The sequence below is a fragment of the Sceloporus occidentalis genome, unplaced genomic scaffold (assembly GCF_023333645.1).
Source record: "Sceloporus occidentalis isolate IW3139 unplaced genomic scaffold, rSceOcc1.0.p SCAF_2, whole genome shotgun sequence".
NCBI lineage: Eukaryota > Metazoa > Chordata > Lepidosauria > Squamata > Phrynosomatidae > Sceloporus > Sceloporus occidentalis.
This window is the reverse complement of record NW_028316982.1, coordinates 129,788,959-129,801,309: the sequence shown is the minus strand read 5'-3', so window position 1 is coordinate 129,801,309 and position 12,351 is coordinate 129,788,959. Positions and strand designations below refer to the sequence as shown.

Genomic DNA, 12,351 nt, shown 5'->3' with positions numbered 1-12,351 from the left:
CTTACACAAGCCCAAATGAAATTAATCCATCACAGCAACAGGGCCTCTTCAAGAGAACTTACCAGTAGCTTATGTTCAGTGTCTTTTTAAAATGGTGCTAACATCCCTGTGCCCTCAGCCTAACCCTTCAGCATTTCTGGCACTTTCAGCCACCCAGTCTCCTATGTCTCAAAAGAAAACACATCTCGGGTATCACATTAATCAGACTGGTATGAGATTATGGCTTGCAAATTGCTGTTTTTGGACACAGATGCCTTATCCATTTTAAACAACTTCAGCAGTTAAAGCATAATAATAGATAGTAGTAGTCCACAGCTCTTAAAAGACAAGTCAAAAAACTATGTTTAGTCAAACAGATGGATATCCCAGAAGCAGGAAATTTAATATTATTAATGAAAACAGGTGGCATTATTAGAAATGTTTCCATGATATACCACTTCATTTGAAACATAGTATTGAAAAGACTTGTTTGTGTCATTTGTATCAGCCTATCACAAACCTTTTTGCTAAGTATGTTTGCAACTGTTATCTGTATTAGTGGGATAGGGTCAAATTATCAACTTGGTTTGGTTCAATAGGAGGAGGAGATTATTATTTTCCTCTTTGTAGGTAAAATTGTCTCCCACAGCTTTCCACATTTATAGAAGCAAGAGTTCGTGCAGGCTTTCCTGCTCAGAAAAACTTAAAATCAGCCACAGGACATGTTATTACAGGCATCAACATCTTTAGTAGTAGTTTTTTGCAGTGACAATAAAGGCCATACTTTCAAGGGGTATGTAATTCGTGCTTGATTCGTTTTCCTGGATATTTGTCTATTTGTTTTATTTGCCGTATTGCTAACACAGTGACTTTTCTGAAGGTATTTGCACATAAGTAAGAAAGAACTGTAACTTAGCACACATGTCCTAGGAGGTTCAGTCCCTGACAACTCCCAGGTAATGAAACCCTGGATTGCAACTACCTGTCAACAGTGAGTCAAAGATTTGGCTTGCTAGAAGGCAGCTTCCTGTGAGGCAATCTCAGCCTTTCAATTTTCAGGCCTTTTAGCATAGGGCACAGTTTTAAGCATTCCTCTGTAACCCATGTCTGCTTCACAAGAATAATCTGTAAGGCATAAAAAAAGAGAGAAATTTTTCAGATACTCCCCAAACTGGATAATTTCTTTGTCCTCAAGGGGAAACTGTTGCCACCACATAACAACTTTGCAACCCACCCATCCAAATGGTCATATAGGGCTTAAGTATCAGGGCTCATTGCCATGCGCAGATTAATTTGTCCTAGGGATGAAAACAGTGTTTGCAATTATTCATTCCCAAGTCAGAAAACTCACTGCTTGACATTTGGAAACTCTGTTCCCAAATAATAGAACAATAGAACAGCATTAATTTTGTATGATTTTCTCCTGGTATTTGTTGTAGCAATGAGAAGGGCAGCTATGAAAGAACTAGACAAGTTCCTAAAGTGCAAAGAAATAACTCTGAACTCTAAAGTAAGGATCGTCCAAGTCATTGTATTCCCCATCACCATGTATGGATTGTGGCTGGACAGTGAAGAGCTGCAGAGTGAAGAAAGCTGAAAGCTGAATCAACTCATTTGAGATGTCATGCCAGTAGAGTGCTGAGGATAGTGTGGATGGTGAAGAAGAGAAACACATGGGTTCTAGAAAAGATCTGGGAAGCCAAGATGACTAAATTGTAACTGTCGTGCTTTGGCCACATTATGAGAAGGCATGGTTCATTAGAAAAGGCAAGGATGCTGGGAAAAGTAGAGAGCAGTAGAAAGAGAGGAAGATGGCCAGATTGACAGACTAAATCAGGGAGGCCACAGGCCCTCTGTTCTAGTGATTTACTCTTGCTGCAATGAATTTTTAAAATAGCAGCATTTTAAAAAGAAAATTGATGTGGTTTGTCTTCGATTTGTGTAGACCAACTGGAAGGGAAGATAACATTTCAAACTTACATACTTGTATATATTCCCATAGATTATCTGTGAGGATCTAATTAAAGAGAGAAGAGATCCACATTCTCTGTGATTCAGGCCCATTCTGAATTTGCCTCCCAGGATTCTGTAGAGCTGACCTAATGAATATCTAATGCATGTTGACCATAAAGAAGTAGATTCAAAATTGTTTTCCTAAGATGGCAACAGGAAGCAAAGTGGACTTGGGGCTTGCTTTGGAGCTTGGTAATGGATCTCTAAAGTGGACTTGTGCTAGAGCTTTCATGTATCCCTAAGAGAAAATCTCATTATAATTTTTCAGGCCTGACCAGATTACATCACTTTCCCTCTCGTCTCACTCGCTGCCCACCCTGTCTATTCATTCACACCCCTTGTTCTTCCAAAGAGTTGTGCTTTGAGCCAACAGCTGCGTTAATGATGCGCACTGATCGCTTCATTCCCCATTCACCCCCTCCACTGTCTTTGAAGTGTGCTCAGGTCTCAGGCTTCAGTTCAAAGGTCGCTTTGTTTATTTATGCAAAGCTGGTTCATCTGTGAAATGGGGCTTTCAGGGCCCCTGACATCAAAAGCTCCCAAACCTGCCCTAGTGAGTCCGTGCAGGGATTGGCCTTCTTGCCACATTGCAAGTGGGAACTTCTCCCTGGACCACAGAGACATGCAGGGGTTATGTTTTTAACTGAATAAACTGAGCTATTGTTTAGAGTCCTGATTAGAATCTGTTCCTGGCTTAAACCAAATTGTTCACTGCCGGCTCAGAAAGTCAAGCACAAACTATTTTGATCTCTGCTCAGCAACAGTCTGTAAATGAACATCTTCATATTTTCTCAGAACCAAACATTATACACAAACATGACAGTTTTTTCTATTATTTGGAGTAACCAGCAAACTGCCTGTCACTGATGGATGAGATGCTCTGTGTGTGTGTGGGGGGGGGGGGAGGAAGTTTGTACAGAGGGCCTACAAGGGCTTCTACTACAGTGTGTTTCTCTGAGTTCCATGCACAGTCACATGTGAATATAGCCTCTCTGCTTATTCATTTCATCCAAGCCAGGAGGTCACCAGTAGGTCAAAATCATCAGATGGATTCTGAATGTGTTGTCCTAGCCTACAAATCCAGCCTGTTCCTGCCAGAGGATATCACTGTCCACTCTGTTCCCAGAACAGCCAGCCAACTCTGCTGCTCTGGACACTACTGTGCTCCTGGAAGATATCTGGGCTGTTTCAGCCACTTCCACGATCTTCTTAAGGCATTGAAGGATTGATTTCTTTGTCTTGGTGGATACTCTTTTAATTGGAAGATCCCAATATTAGAGAGTTGGTGCAGGATGTGACCTTCCTTTTCTAGTCATCTCTTCCTTGCCTGCCATGAATGAGGACATGGGTAACCTAGTTCCTACTTTTGAACTAAAATTAAAGGGGTTCCTGGCAGGCTCAAAAGAATCTCTGGCTTGCCTTTCCATGATATCTGAGTTTCTGCTAAATCTGTCTTTCATGGTTGACATAACCTAGGGACACAGTCCAGTACCAAAGGATGTGTGCATTACAGTAAATTGATGCAATTCAGAAGCAGGACGACTAGAAATTAACTTTTAAAAATAAGCTTTTTCTCTTTTTTTTTTCCTGGCAAGTTCCAAAGGTCAGCATAGTGGAACATTTGTTGCAATTTGGTTAACTCTTCCTTGTGGAGAATAGTGACATAGAAGAAAGCTGCAAGTAAAGCTGAAAAGTATCCTTTGAGCCTTTGCAATGGATTTTTCTGGTGGAGAGCAGCGTGCACAGAACTGGCCTCACCCTTTAAACCAGAGGTTCGACTGCTGAGGCCTTAACAAGCATGGACGGTGGCAGCGAGGTCCTCGGGTCGTAGGTTTGATTAGAGTTTCCTTCTCTTAGATGGTTGACCTTACAGGGTTAGATGAGCACCATCTGCACAGGTTTGGGATTAGAGTTTTCCTTTTCCTAGGATGGTTGCCATAATAATAATAATAATGATGATGATGATGATGATGATGATGATGATGATGATGATAATTTATTTATAGCCCGCCCAATCACAAGGAATCCAGGCGGGTTACAACAGTAAAAATAAAGATAATAAAATAAAATACAATAAATAAATAAAATACAATAAAATTAAATAGAGCGAAGTGAGTACATTCACAGTTAGGCCTGATGGAAGTTGGGCCTCTCTTTTTAATTTCCTCCCAGGTCTGATGGTGATGTCATGGAGGGAGGGCTCTTCTTCTTGAGGCAAGGATTTTATTTTAATTAATTTTAATTTAATTCTTCTCATTAAATTTAAGAGAAGAATTGGTGGACAGAGTGACATAAGTCACAGTAAATGGGGAGTAGAACTAGGTAGGGAAGGCCTGCTGGAAGAGATCCGTCTTAAGAGCCCATCCTACCCTTTGGCGCTCTTGGTCAGACCCTTCGGTTGTTACCTGTCTGGCATGAGAGGCCCTGCCGGTGGCTATTATACCACCGCCAGCATAGCTCACAATTCCATTAGGGTACGCAAGCCTCTCCCCCACGATAAGGGGGCGTCAATGGAGAGGAAAGCTGGAAAATACAAGCTTAGGAAAAACATTGTGGGCATCAATACAAACATCCAAATAGAACACCACAGCATCTAAATTAAGGGGAATATTAGTAAACAATAAATTCAGCACACGTGACTGCAAATTCAAAATTGGTCACAACTGATATGGAAAAAAAAGCTTCACTTCCCTGTCACACTTCAGTTTGATTGTTCTGCTCTATCTGGTATTTTTCAAGTTCTTGGATCAGTATAGGCATCTCATCTATGACAGCAGGATCAGCTAAAGGAGGATAAACCAAACACTGGCCAATAACCATGATAATTAAATGAAACTCCAAAGTTCAGAGCAGTATAACTAGTGAAAGAGATGGTAATAAATTATTATTATTATTATTATTATTATTATTTTCTTACCCACCTCTTTTCCTGTCATATTCGTGCAATTGCATGAAAGATTATCACATAATGTCACATTGATCCCGTACCTATCCCGTTAACAACATGTGATAATTCTGTAAGTTTGTATTAACACTTTGTTTTCATTAACAGCCTGCTGACAGTATAAATGGAGTGTTATTACTGCTGGTGCAAAATTCAATGATGATTTATCAGTGCTATTGCAATATTTTTTTTGTCACCAGCGGTCTGCTGCTCATTTAATTCCTGTGGGTCAATTTGGAGTTGTACCCGACATACATGTGAGCTCTCTTGCTATCTATCTTTCAGTCCTATTTTTAAAAGTTGATTAATTGGTGCAGGTTTAATACTACATAATTGCTATTTTAATAGTTGATAATTGTAATGTATGTCTATATTCCTCTGCAGATATATACTTAAATATTTAATTATTTAATTATTTTAATATTATCTATTTATACATCCACACATCTCCATGATATAAACACATAATATACACACACTCATGTAGATATTCAATCATACCCACATCAATTATATATATATATTTATATATGCATCTCAGGAGACCAACACTTAAAATTGCTGAGGTGTGGAAGGTAAAATCGCTAATTTTTCATTGTTGAAATGCTAACATCGCATTATTGTGCAATTGTGTGAAAGGATCGATCATTGCATCGTTAATGTCCTATTATTAAACAATAACGGTGTAATAGCAGGATAATGGTGGGACTGAAATGGAACTGGCCATGTATAATAATCTCCTATGAATCCACAGAGTTCTTCTCTTTTACTGGGTGCCTATCTGATCTCTTAGGCCCTCGACAGACGGGCCCTTTAGCACGTAAGGAATACGTACTAGGTTTGCCTCGGGGCATCCTTTACAGACGCTCTCTAATCCTAGCACATATTCCGTACATCAAAATGGCAGCGCCCTGTACAGATGGGCACAGCCATTTTGATGTGACGGCCGTGCTGCATCCAAATAGTGCAGCATGGGCGTGACGTGCTCACGCCGCTACAGGGGCATAGGGCGCCCTATTTGTGGCACCGGAAGTAGCTCCGAAACAGAGCTCATTCCTGGGGAGCACCTCATTCTCGCAGCCACCAAATGGTTGCGGGAACGAAGCCGGGGGCAGAAAAGGAGCCAAGCGGCCCCTTTCTCTCCTGACAGCGGCTCCCTGGGGTGTCCAAGGACACTCCTTTCCAGGCCGGGGGGAGGCCTGGACAAGTGGTGGATCAGGGCCTCTGGGGCTGCCACTGTGGCTGCTCAGGCCCCGATCCGGCAGGGATAGCGGCGCCTGCAGGCCGCCCCAAAGGAGCGGTCTGTATCCCGCCTTATTGACATTGACAATGGAATCCTTGTAACTGATTTACTTGTAAGTACACTTGACTTCCAGATGTGTGGATATGGGATTGCAACCTAGTTTGAAGACAGTGTTAATTATTCTTAAAGAATGAGCAGTGGAACGAAATACTTTACCCTGAAGGTCAAATGTTACAAATACAATACAAAAGAGGATACATTTTCGTATTGTACGTTTCCTACTACACTCAGGTGCTGGTATCTAGGAGAGACAGTTCTCTCTTTTACCAGGATGACCCACTGAAACCATTTGGGTAATTTTTATTTCAATATTATGCCCTCTCAACTACTGAGCTCTGCCATGTGTTCACTGCTTGAATTATGAATATTTATGATTCTGCTGGCAGAATAGCAATGGAAACTGTGTTTCATGGAGAAATATCATCCTGTCTAGTCTTTAAATCTGGTAAGTGCTAGGCATTTCAAATAAATGACTTTGTTGTAATGTATATGCACTGAGAACACCTTTAATAATATTGACACCACCTCCTTGTTTCTAAATGATTATTGTAATGTTTCCCTATGAACTACAACCCAGTTTATTTTAATTGTTGCAGCAACTACTTATTATGACCATTTCTTCATATCCATATAAAGAAATGATTTACAAAATGAAAACTTAAATTTGTCTTTTTTCCTGCTGATTTAAATCAGTATTGTCTCACTACAGCCTTGCTAGTTATTTTATAAATCAACCTGTACTGGGATGTAAAGGGAGACCCGGAAAATCCAGAGTACTTTGTAGAATTGGCAACATCTTATTTATTGGTGGTGACTAAAAAAGCAAGGCCCATCATCACACACACACTGTGCATCTGTTAAAATGTATATTTTTCTTGTTCTAGGCTGATAGGTTTTTCTCTTTCAGTAATTTTTTTGCAAGCCCTGCTGTCTGGTACAGTTATGTTGTTTCCTTAAAAAAAAATTAGCCACTCCCTCTCAAACTTTTGTTACGGGGGGTGGGGAAAGGGTTTTCCTAAGTCTTATATGGAGGTCTACAGTTTGAGGATTTGGCTGGATAACGAGAAGAGATGCACCTTCAAAGGATCTGGCGCATTCACAGCAATTTGGTTCACATGAAAGGCTTGGCAGCCTGTCAAGTGCTGCTGAGAATGCCAATTAGTTGGTGTGCATGAGTGGAGTTGGGAGCAGGAGGGGCCTGTGCGCTGGTGGACGTACTGTAACATGAGGCTGGAGACAAAGGAGAGGAGGCCCGTCACAGTGTACCAGGTTGTGTAGGATTAACTTCTAATTGACAAAACCTCTGTTAAAAATCTGCAGGGAAGTCCTGGGAGCCTCTAGAGAGATCCCTGGGTGATTTCAGGGCTTGGATCTAAACTTTTTAAACATTTTTCAATTTCAGTCTCATTTTTATGGGTCAATTTTGCTACTGACTTCCTGTAATAAATAGTTCCACATGCATCCTGAATGATTTCAAATATATCTGTCTGATTTTACGTATGATATGGGGTAACTGGGAGTGGTAAATCTGCAAGCAGTTCCCAGTTTTAAGGAGAGTGGCAGGTGAACCTTTGCTGCTGTACACTGGGAAGCAGAGCATCTTTTGAATTATTTACACTCAGCAAGACAGTGCAAATGTATATTTAGTGTGTTAGCAGTTAATGCTTTCAAAGGCCTTTCTTCCTAACAGCTTATTTTCAAACGAGTCATGTGAAGTAAGTTAGGCTGGGAGCAGAAATGGGCCTTGATTCTCCTGAAAGCTTTGGAGCTGAGCGGGGGTCTTTAAACAGAGGCTGGATGGCATCTGTTGGGGATGCTTTGATTGAGAGTTCCTGCATGGCAGGGGATTGAACTGGATAGGCCTTATGGTTTCTTTCAACTCCATGACTCTTTGATTCTATGATTCTAAGCCAGATCTTCCATGTCTCCATCCAGTGCTCTACCCACAACACAACATTGCCTCCCACACCCTTTTATTATATTTAATGTGTATATTAATTTATCCTTTTCTATAGGGCTGGTGCCTCTGTTGAGGACATGCTCTATCATGTGTTAGAGCCACTGTATGTACAAAATGTCTTTTTGAGGATCTATCAATCATTCTGTGCTGGGATTTGTATTAAATTTCAGCACTGTGTGGGATGGAAGCCAAGCAGCCACAACAAAACAACCAGTTTCATCTAAGAGATATTAATTATTAATATTAGGATTATTATAGTCATTTGTGTCCCACTTTGTGACCGTGAGTCTCACTCACCCAACTATTTTTCTTGGATGGCAGCACAATGGGTCTTTTTATCCCACTGTGATGGCTACCTCCCTAGCTGCCACCAAATTGCACAATGAGACCCTTGAACTTGGATCCCCTGCTTGAGGGACCCCCACACTTTTCGTTTAACTCTGTGCCACTCTGTAGGAAGACAGGGCACTCTTTTGAGTGTTCTGAACAACAAAATTATTATTAATCCCTCGTAGCGTTTGGCGTATAGTTTCTTAAAATACCTCAAGCGACCACACTTTGAACCAAAACAAAAGAAAACTTTATTTACAAGATAGCAGGTTACAGTATCTCTCTTCTGGTTGATATTCAGAGTTGATGCAGTGTTTATCCGCTTAAACAGTTACAACGATTTACAGTATCTGTTACTATAGTCTAGAAGTGGTCTCTAGGTTACAGTTTCACATAAGACATTTGACTCAACTCTGAGCTTTAAAACTTCGTTGCTACTTTATGACTTTTCCAGCCACACCAATTCAATTCCCTCATTTTACCTCTTTTTAGGCCAACGTGGGTACTCAGACCCCTTCCAACTGCCCTGTTCAGCAGTGTATCTCAGCCACCTTGGCTGTTAAAACCCCTCAGGGTCTAATAAATCTCTAAATCTCACTCATAGCTCTGTCCCTATCTGGTCTAACCCAATTCCCTATCTAATTCCACACTCCTCATTCAGCCTATTTAAACTTGCTCCCGGGAGCAGCCACAACCTTTTCTTGGCTAAGCTTCCATTGACTGTTGCCAGGTTTACTCTGAATGGATTTACCAATGTTCCAACCTGCCTTTTCTCCATACCTGCTTTGCCCCCCAAATAAAAACTCAAAGTGGCTCACAATTTTTTAAAGGATACAGTTTTTTTTAAAGTGCACATTAAAATAGAATTAAACCAGGGGCTGCAACATCCTTACAGGGGGTCTGAGAAGGCTTCAGTTAAAATAGAAAGAAAGAGTTAACAAAAGAAAAAAATATTTAACCAGCACTTGCTACTTCTGCAGGCAGTAGGAACATGCAATTAAATGACTCTGAGTGGCTGAAAGAAAGCATATGATATTTCTTGCTATCATGCATACAGCCAGATGCCACCTTTGTAGCTGTGCTGAACTATAATATTGTCCATGTTGTGCCATTAGATTCTCAGAATATCTGTTGCTTCCCAGATTTCTGCAATGTGCTCTAAATGGGGCAACTAGTCCAAAACATGACAGCCAGATTGGTGACTGGGAGTTCCAAGTCTGATTCTATCACACCCATTCTAAAATCCCTACACTGGCTGCCTGTTAGCTTCTGGGCACAGTATAAGGTGTTGGTTATTACCTATAAAGCCCTACGTGGCCTAGGTCCAGCTTACCTAAGGGAACGCCTCCTCCCATATAATGCTTCCTGCACTACTACAATCAGAGAGAACTAGACTGGTAACTACTTCCCAGAGGACGTTTTCTACTGCCGTTCCAAAAATCTGGAGCAATCTGCCGGATGAGATCCGCTAACTAACATCTTTGAAGGCTTTTAAGAAGGGAATAAAAACGAATCTCTTCTGGTGGGCCTTCCCAAATTGATCCCCTACTTTCACTCTTCACTTGCCTAAATTGTTCTCTTCGGACTAATTTGTTCTTGACTGATCTTATTGCCCATTGTTTAGGAATTGCTTTTAACGTTAATTTTAGAGGGGGAGGAGCGAGTGGGAATCTGGAGTCTAGTGTACTTTTATCTACCATTTCTGTTCTTTTGATTTTATTGTTTTCTCTTTTTTATATGCTGTTACCCGTCTTGATCCAACACAGGGAGAGGCGGGTTATATTATTATTATTATTATTATTATTATTATTATTATTATTATTATGTTCTCAAAGAAGAAATACCTCTCGCAAAAAGAGAGTCGTTTACACAATCAGTGTGAATGAGCGTTCAGACAGAATATGTAATGATAAATGAGAAATATTGAAAATGATTGTATTTCTTCTTCGATTACTGCAAATAAAAGTGTTTGGTTATTGTTGGGTAGAGTGACCTTTCCATGTTATAAATTTTGGAATACAGTGGGCCCTTGTTATCTGCTGGGATTTGGTTCCAGGACCCCCCGTGGATAACAAAATCCATGGATGCTGATGTCCTATTAAATACAATAACATAATAAAATGGTGTCCCTTGTATAAAATGAAAAATCATTGGGAATTTATACTTATTTTGGAATATTTTTAAGCCATGGATTAAAAAATCAGTGGATAAAGAGGGCTGACTGTAATACATTTTGCCAGAGTGTCAAGATAGCTTTGAAACATAAAAAATACTGATGATGTTGATGGAGGTGCATCCTGTTCAACTTCCAATCAAGTTAAAAATGTTATAGCAAAGAATATCTGTCAATCAGCTTCATGTGTACAGACCAGAAGATAAGCAACTACCACAGTGTTTTATGTTACAACGTATACTCCAACAAAGCCATGAAACTGTCAAAACTGCAAAGACATCTTGATGCTAAACATAAAAACACTTATTACAAGGAGCATCGGTTGTTTGTTTGTTTTCCAAAAGTAAGGAGCAGGGACTCCCCAGTCTTAGTCCAGTCACTGCGTCACACTGATGTTGTGGTTAGAGCACATTTCTTTCAACCCTAGTATCTGTTCAGGTAATGTATTACATTCATCCTTACCCCCTCCTCTTTCCTCCTTGTCACACCCTGCCCAAACAGTTTTATTTTGCCCCTTCCTTGGTATAAATAAGCAAGAATTTGTAGTAAGGTGCTGTGTAATTTTCAGAATAAATGAAATACATTATCACTTCCTGGATTTTTCTGAAAGCTGTGAAGTGTTGCCTCCAGCATGACTGATTCCCAGAAGTCTCTGTTGCCTTTTCAGCTATAATTTTGATTTATGCCATCATTTGCAAGGAGTGTAAAACAGTTCCATCTCCTCCTTGGGAATGCCAGCCCATAAACATAAACAAAGAGGCCTTGGTTCTCTGTTAATGGAAGGATTAATTAATGTCCCATCATATTAGTAGCCAGTTGAAAAACTCAAAAAACAGGAAAGAAAATAAACTGGCTAGGCAACAAAACATATTTACTGTGTTGGAATGGAATGAGCTTGTGCATTCCAAAGGCACCAACGCAGCCTTAGCAAAGTGTTGAACTGCACTCTTGTCCAAACACTACCTTGTGATGGTTTTAAACCGTCTTTCTTTCTTTCTTTCTTTCTTTCTTTCTTTCTTTCTTTCTTTCATTGCAGATGATGCCAGCTCAGGAAGGGAGAGCTTAGCAGCTGAAGGTCCTAACAGTGAACCAGAAGATCATTCTGGAAAACTGTGGGGTAAGCAAAGATGCATAATATTTTATCAGCTTTGCCAATGTGTGAGAATAAAAAGGTAGAACGTAGCTCTAGGTAATTGTGAAGTCAGCTAGTTGGACTTTATTATTTACTTACATTGTCAAATGTTCTTCTGACAGTGGCCAATCAAGCATCTGTCATGTTTTCACTGAATCTATTTAAAGTGATGGTTATATCATGTTCATTCACTATCTCATCTTTTTCATATTTCAGTCTTTTATGCCAAACTGATTTTTTAATACTTTGTTTCACACACAGACAAAAAAAATCCATATTCTTCTGAATTTTAAAATGGTTACTACAAGTTCACCTTCATTTCCATATGCATGAAAAGGAGGAGGAATATACACAACTGTTGAACTGTTGAAACAGTTTTAAGGTTAACTATGGCGGTTTACAGACCACCCTTTTGGGGCGGCCTGTTCTTGCCCCTTTCCCTGCCAGATCAGGGCCTCAGCTGCCACAGCGGCAGCCTCTGAGGCCCCGATCCACCGCTTTCCAGGCCACGGGGAAG

General features: G+C 40.3%; 1 protein-coding gene across 2 annotated transcripts in view; it reads left to right on the top strand.

The window, feature by feature from the left end:
* Positions 1–12,351, top strand: part of FGFRL1 (fibroblast growth factor receptor like 1) — a 238,814-nt gene that overhangs the window by 199,266 nt on the left and 27,197 nt on the right. For both annotated transcript variants that reach the window (XM_089510977.1, XM_089510978.1), the window contains one exon: positions 11,739–11,819. In XM_089510977.1, coding sequence (XP_089367103.1) covers positions 11,739–11,819 — 81 coding nt within the window. The remainder of the gene's footprint in view (positions 1–11,738; positions 11,820–12,351) is intronic.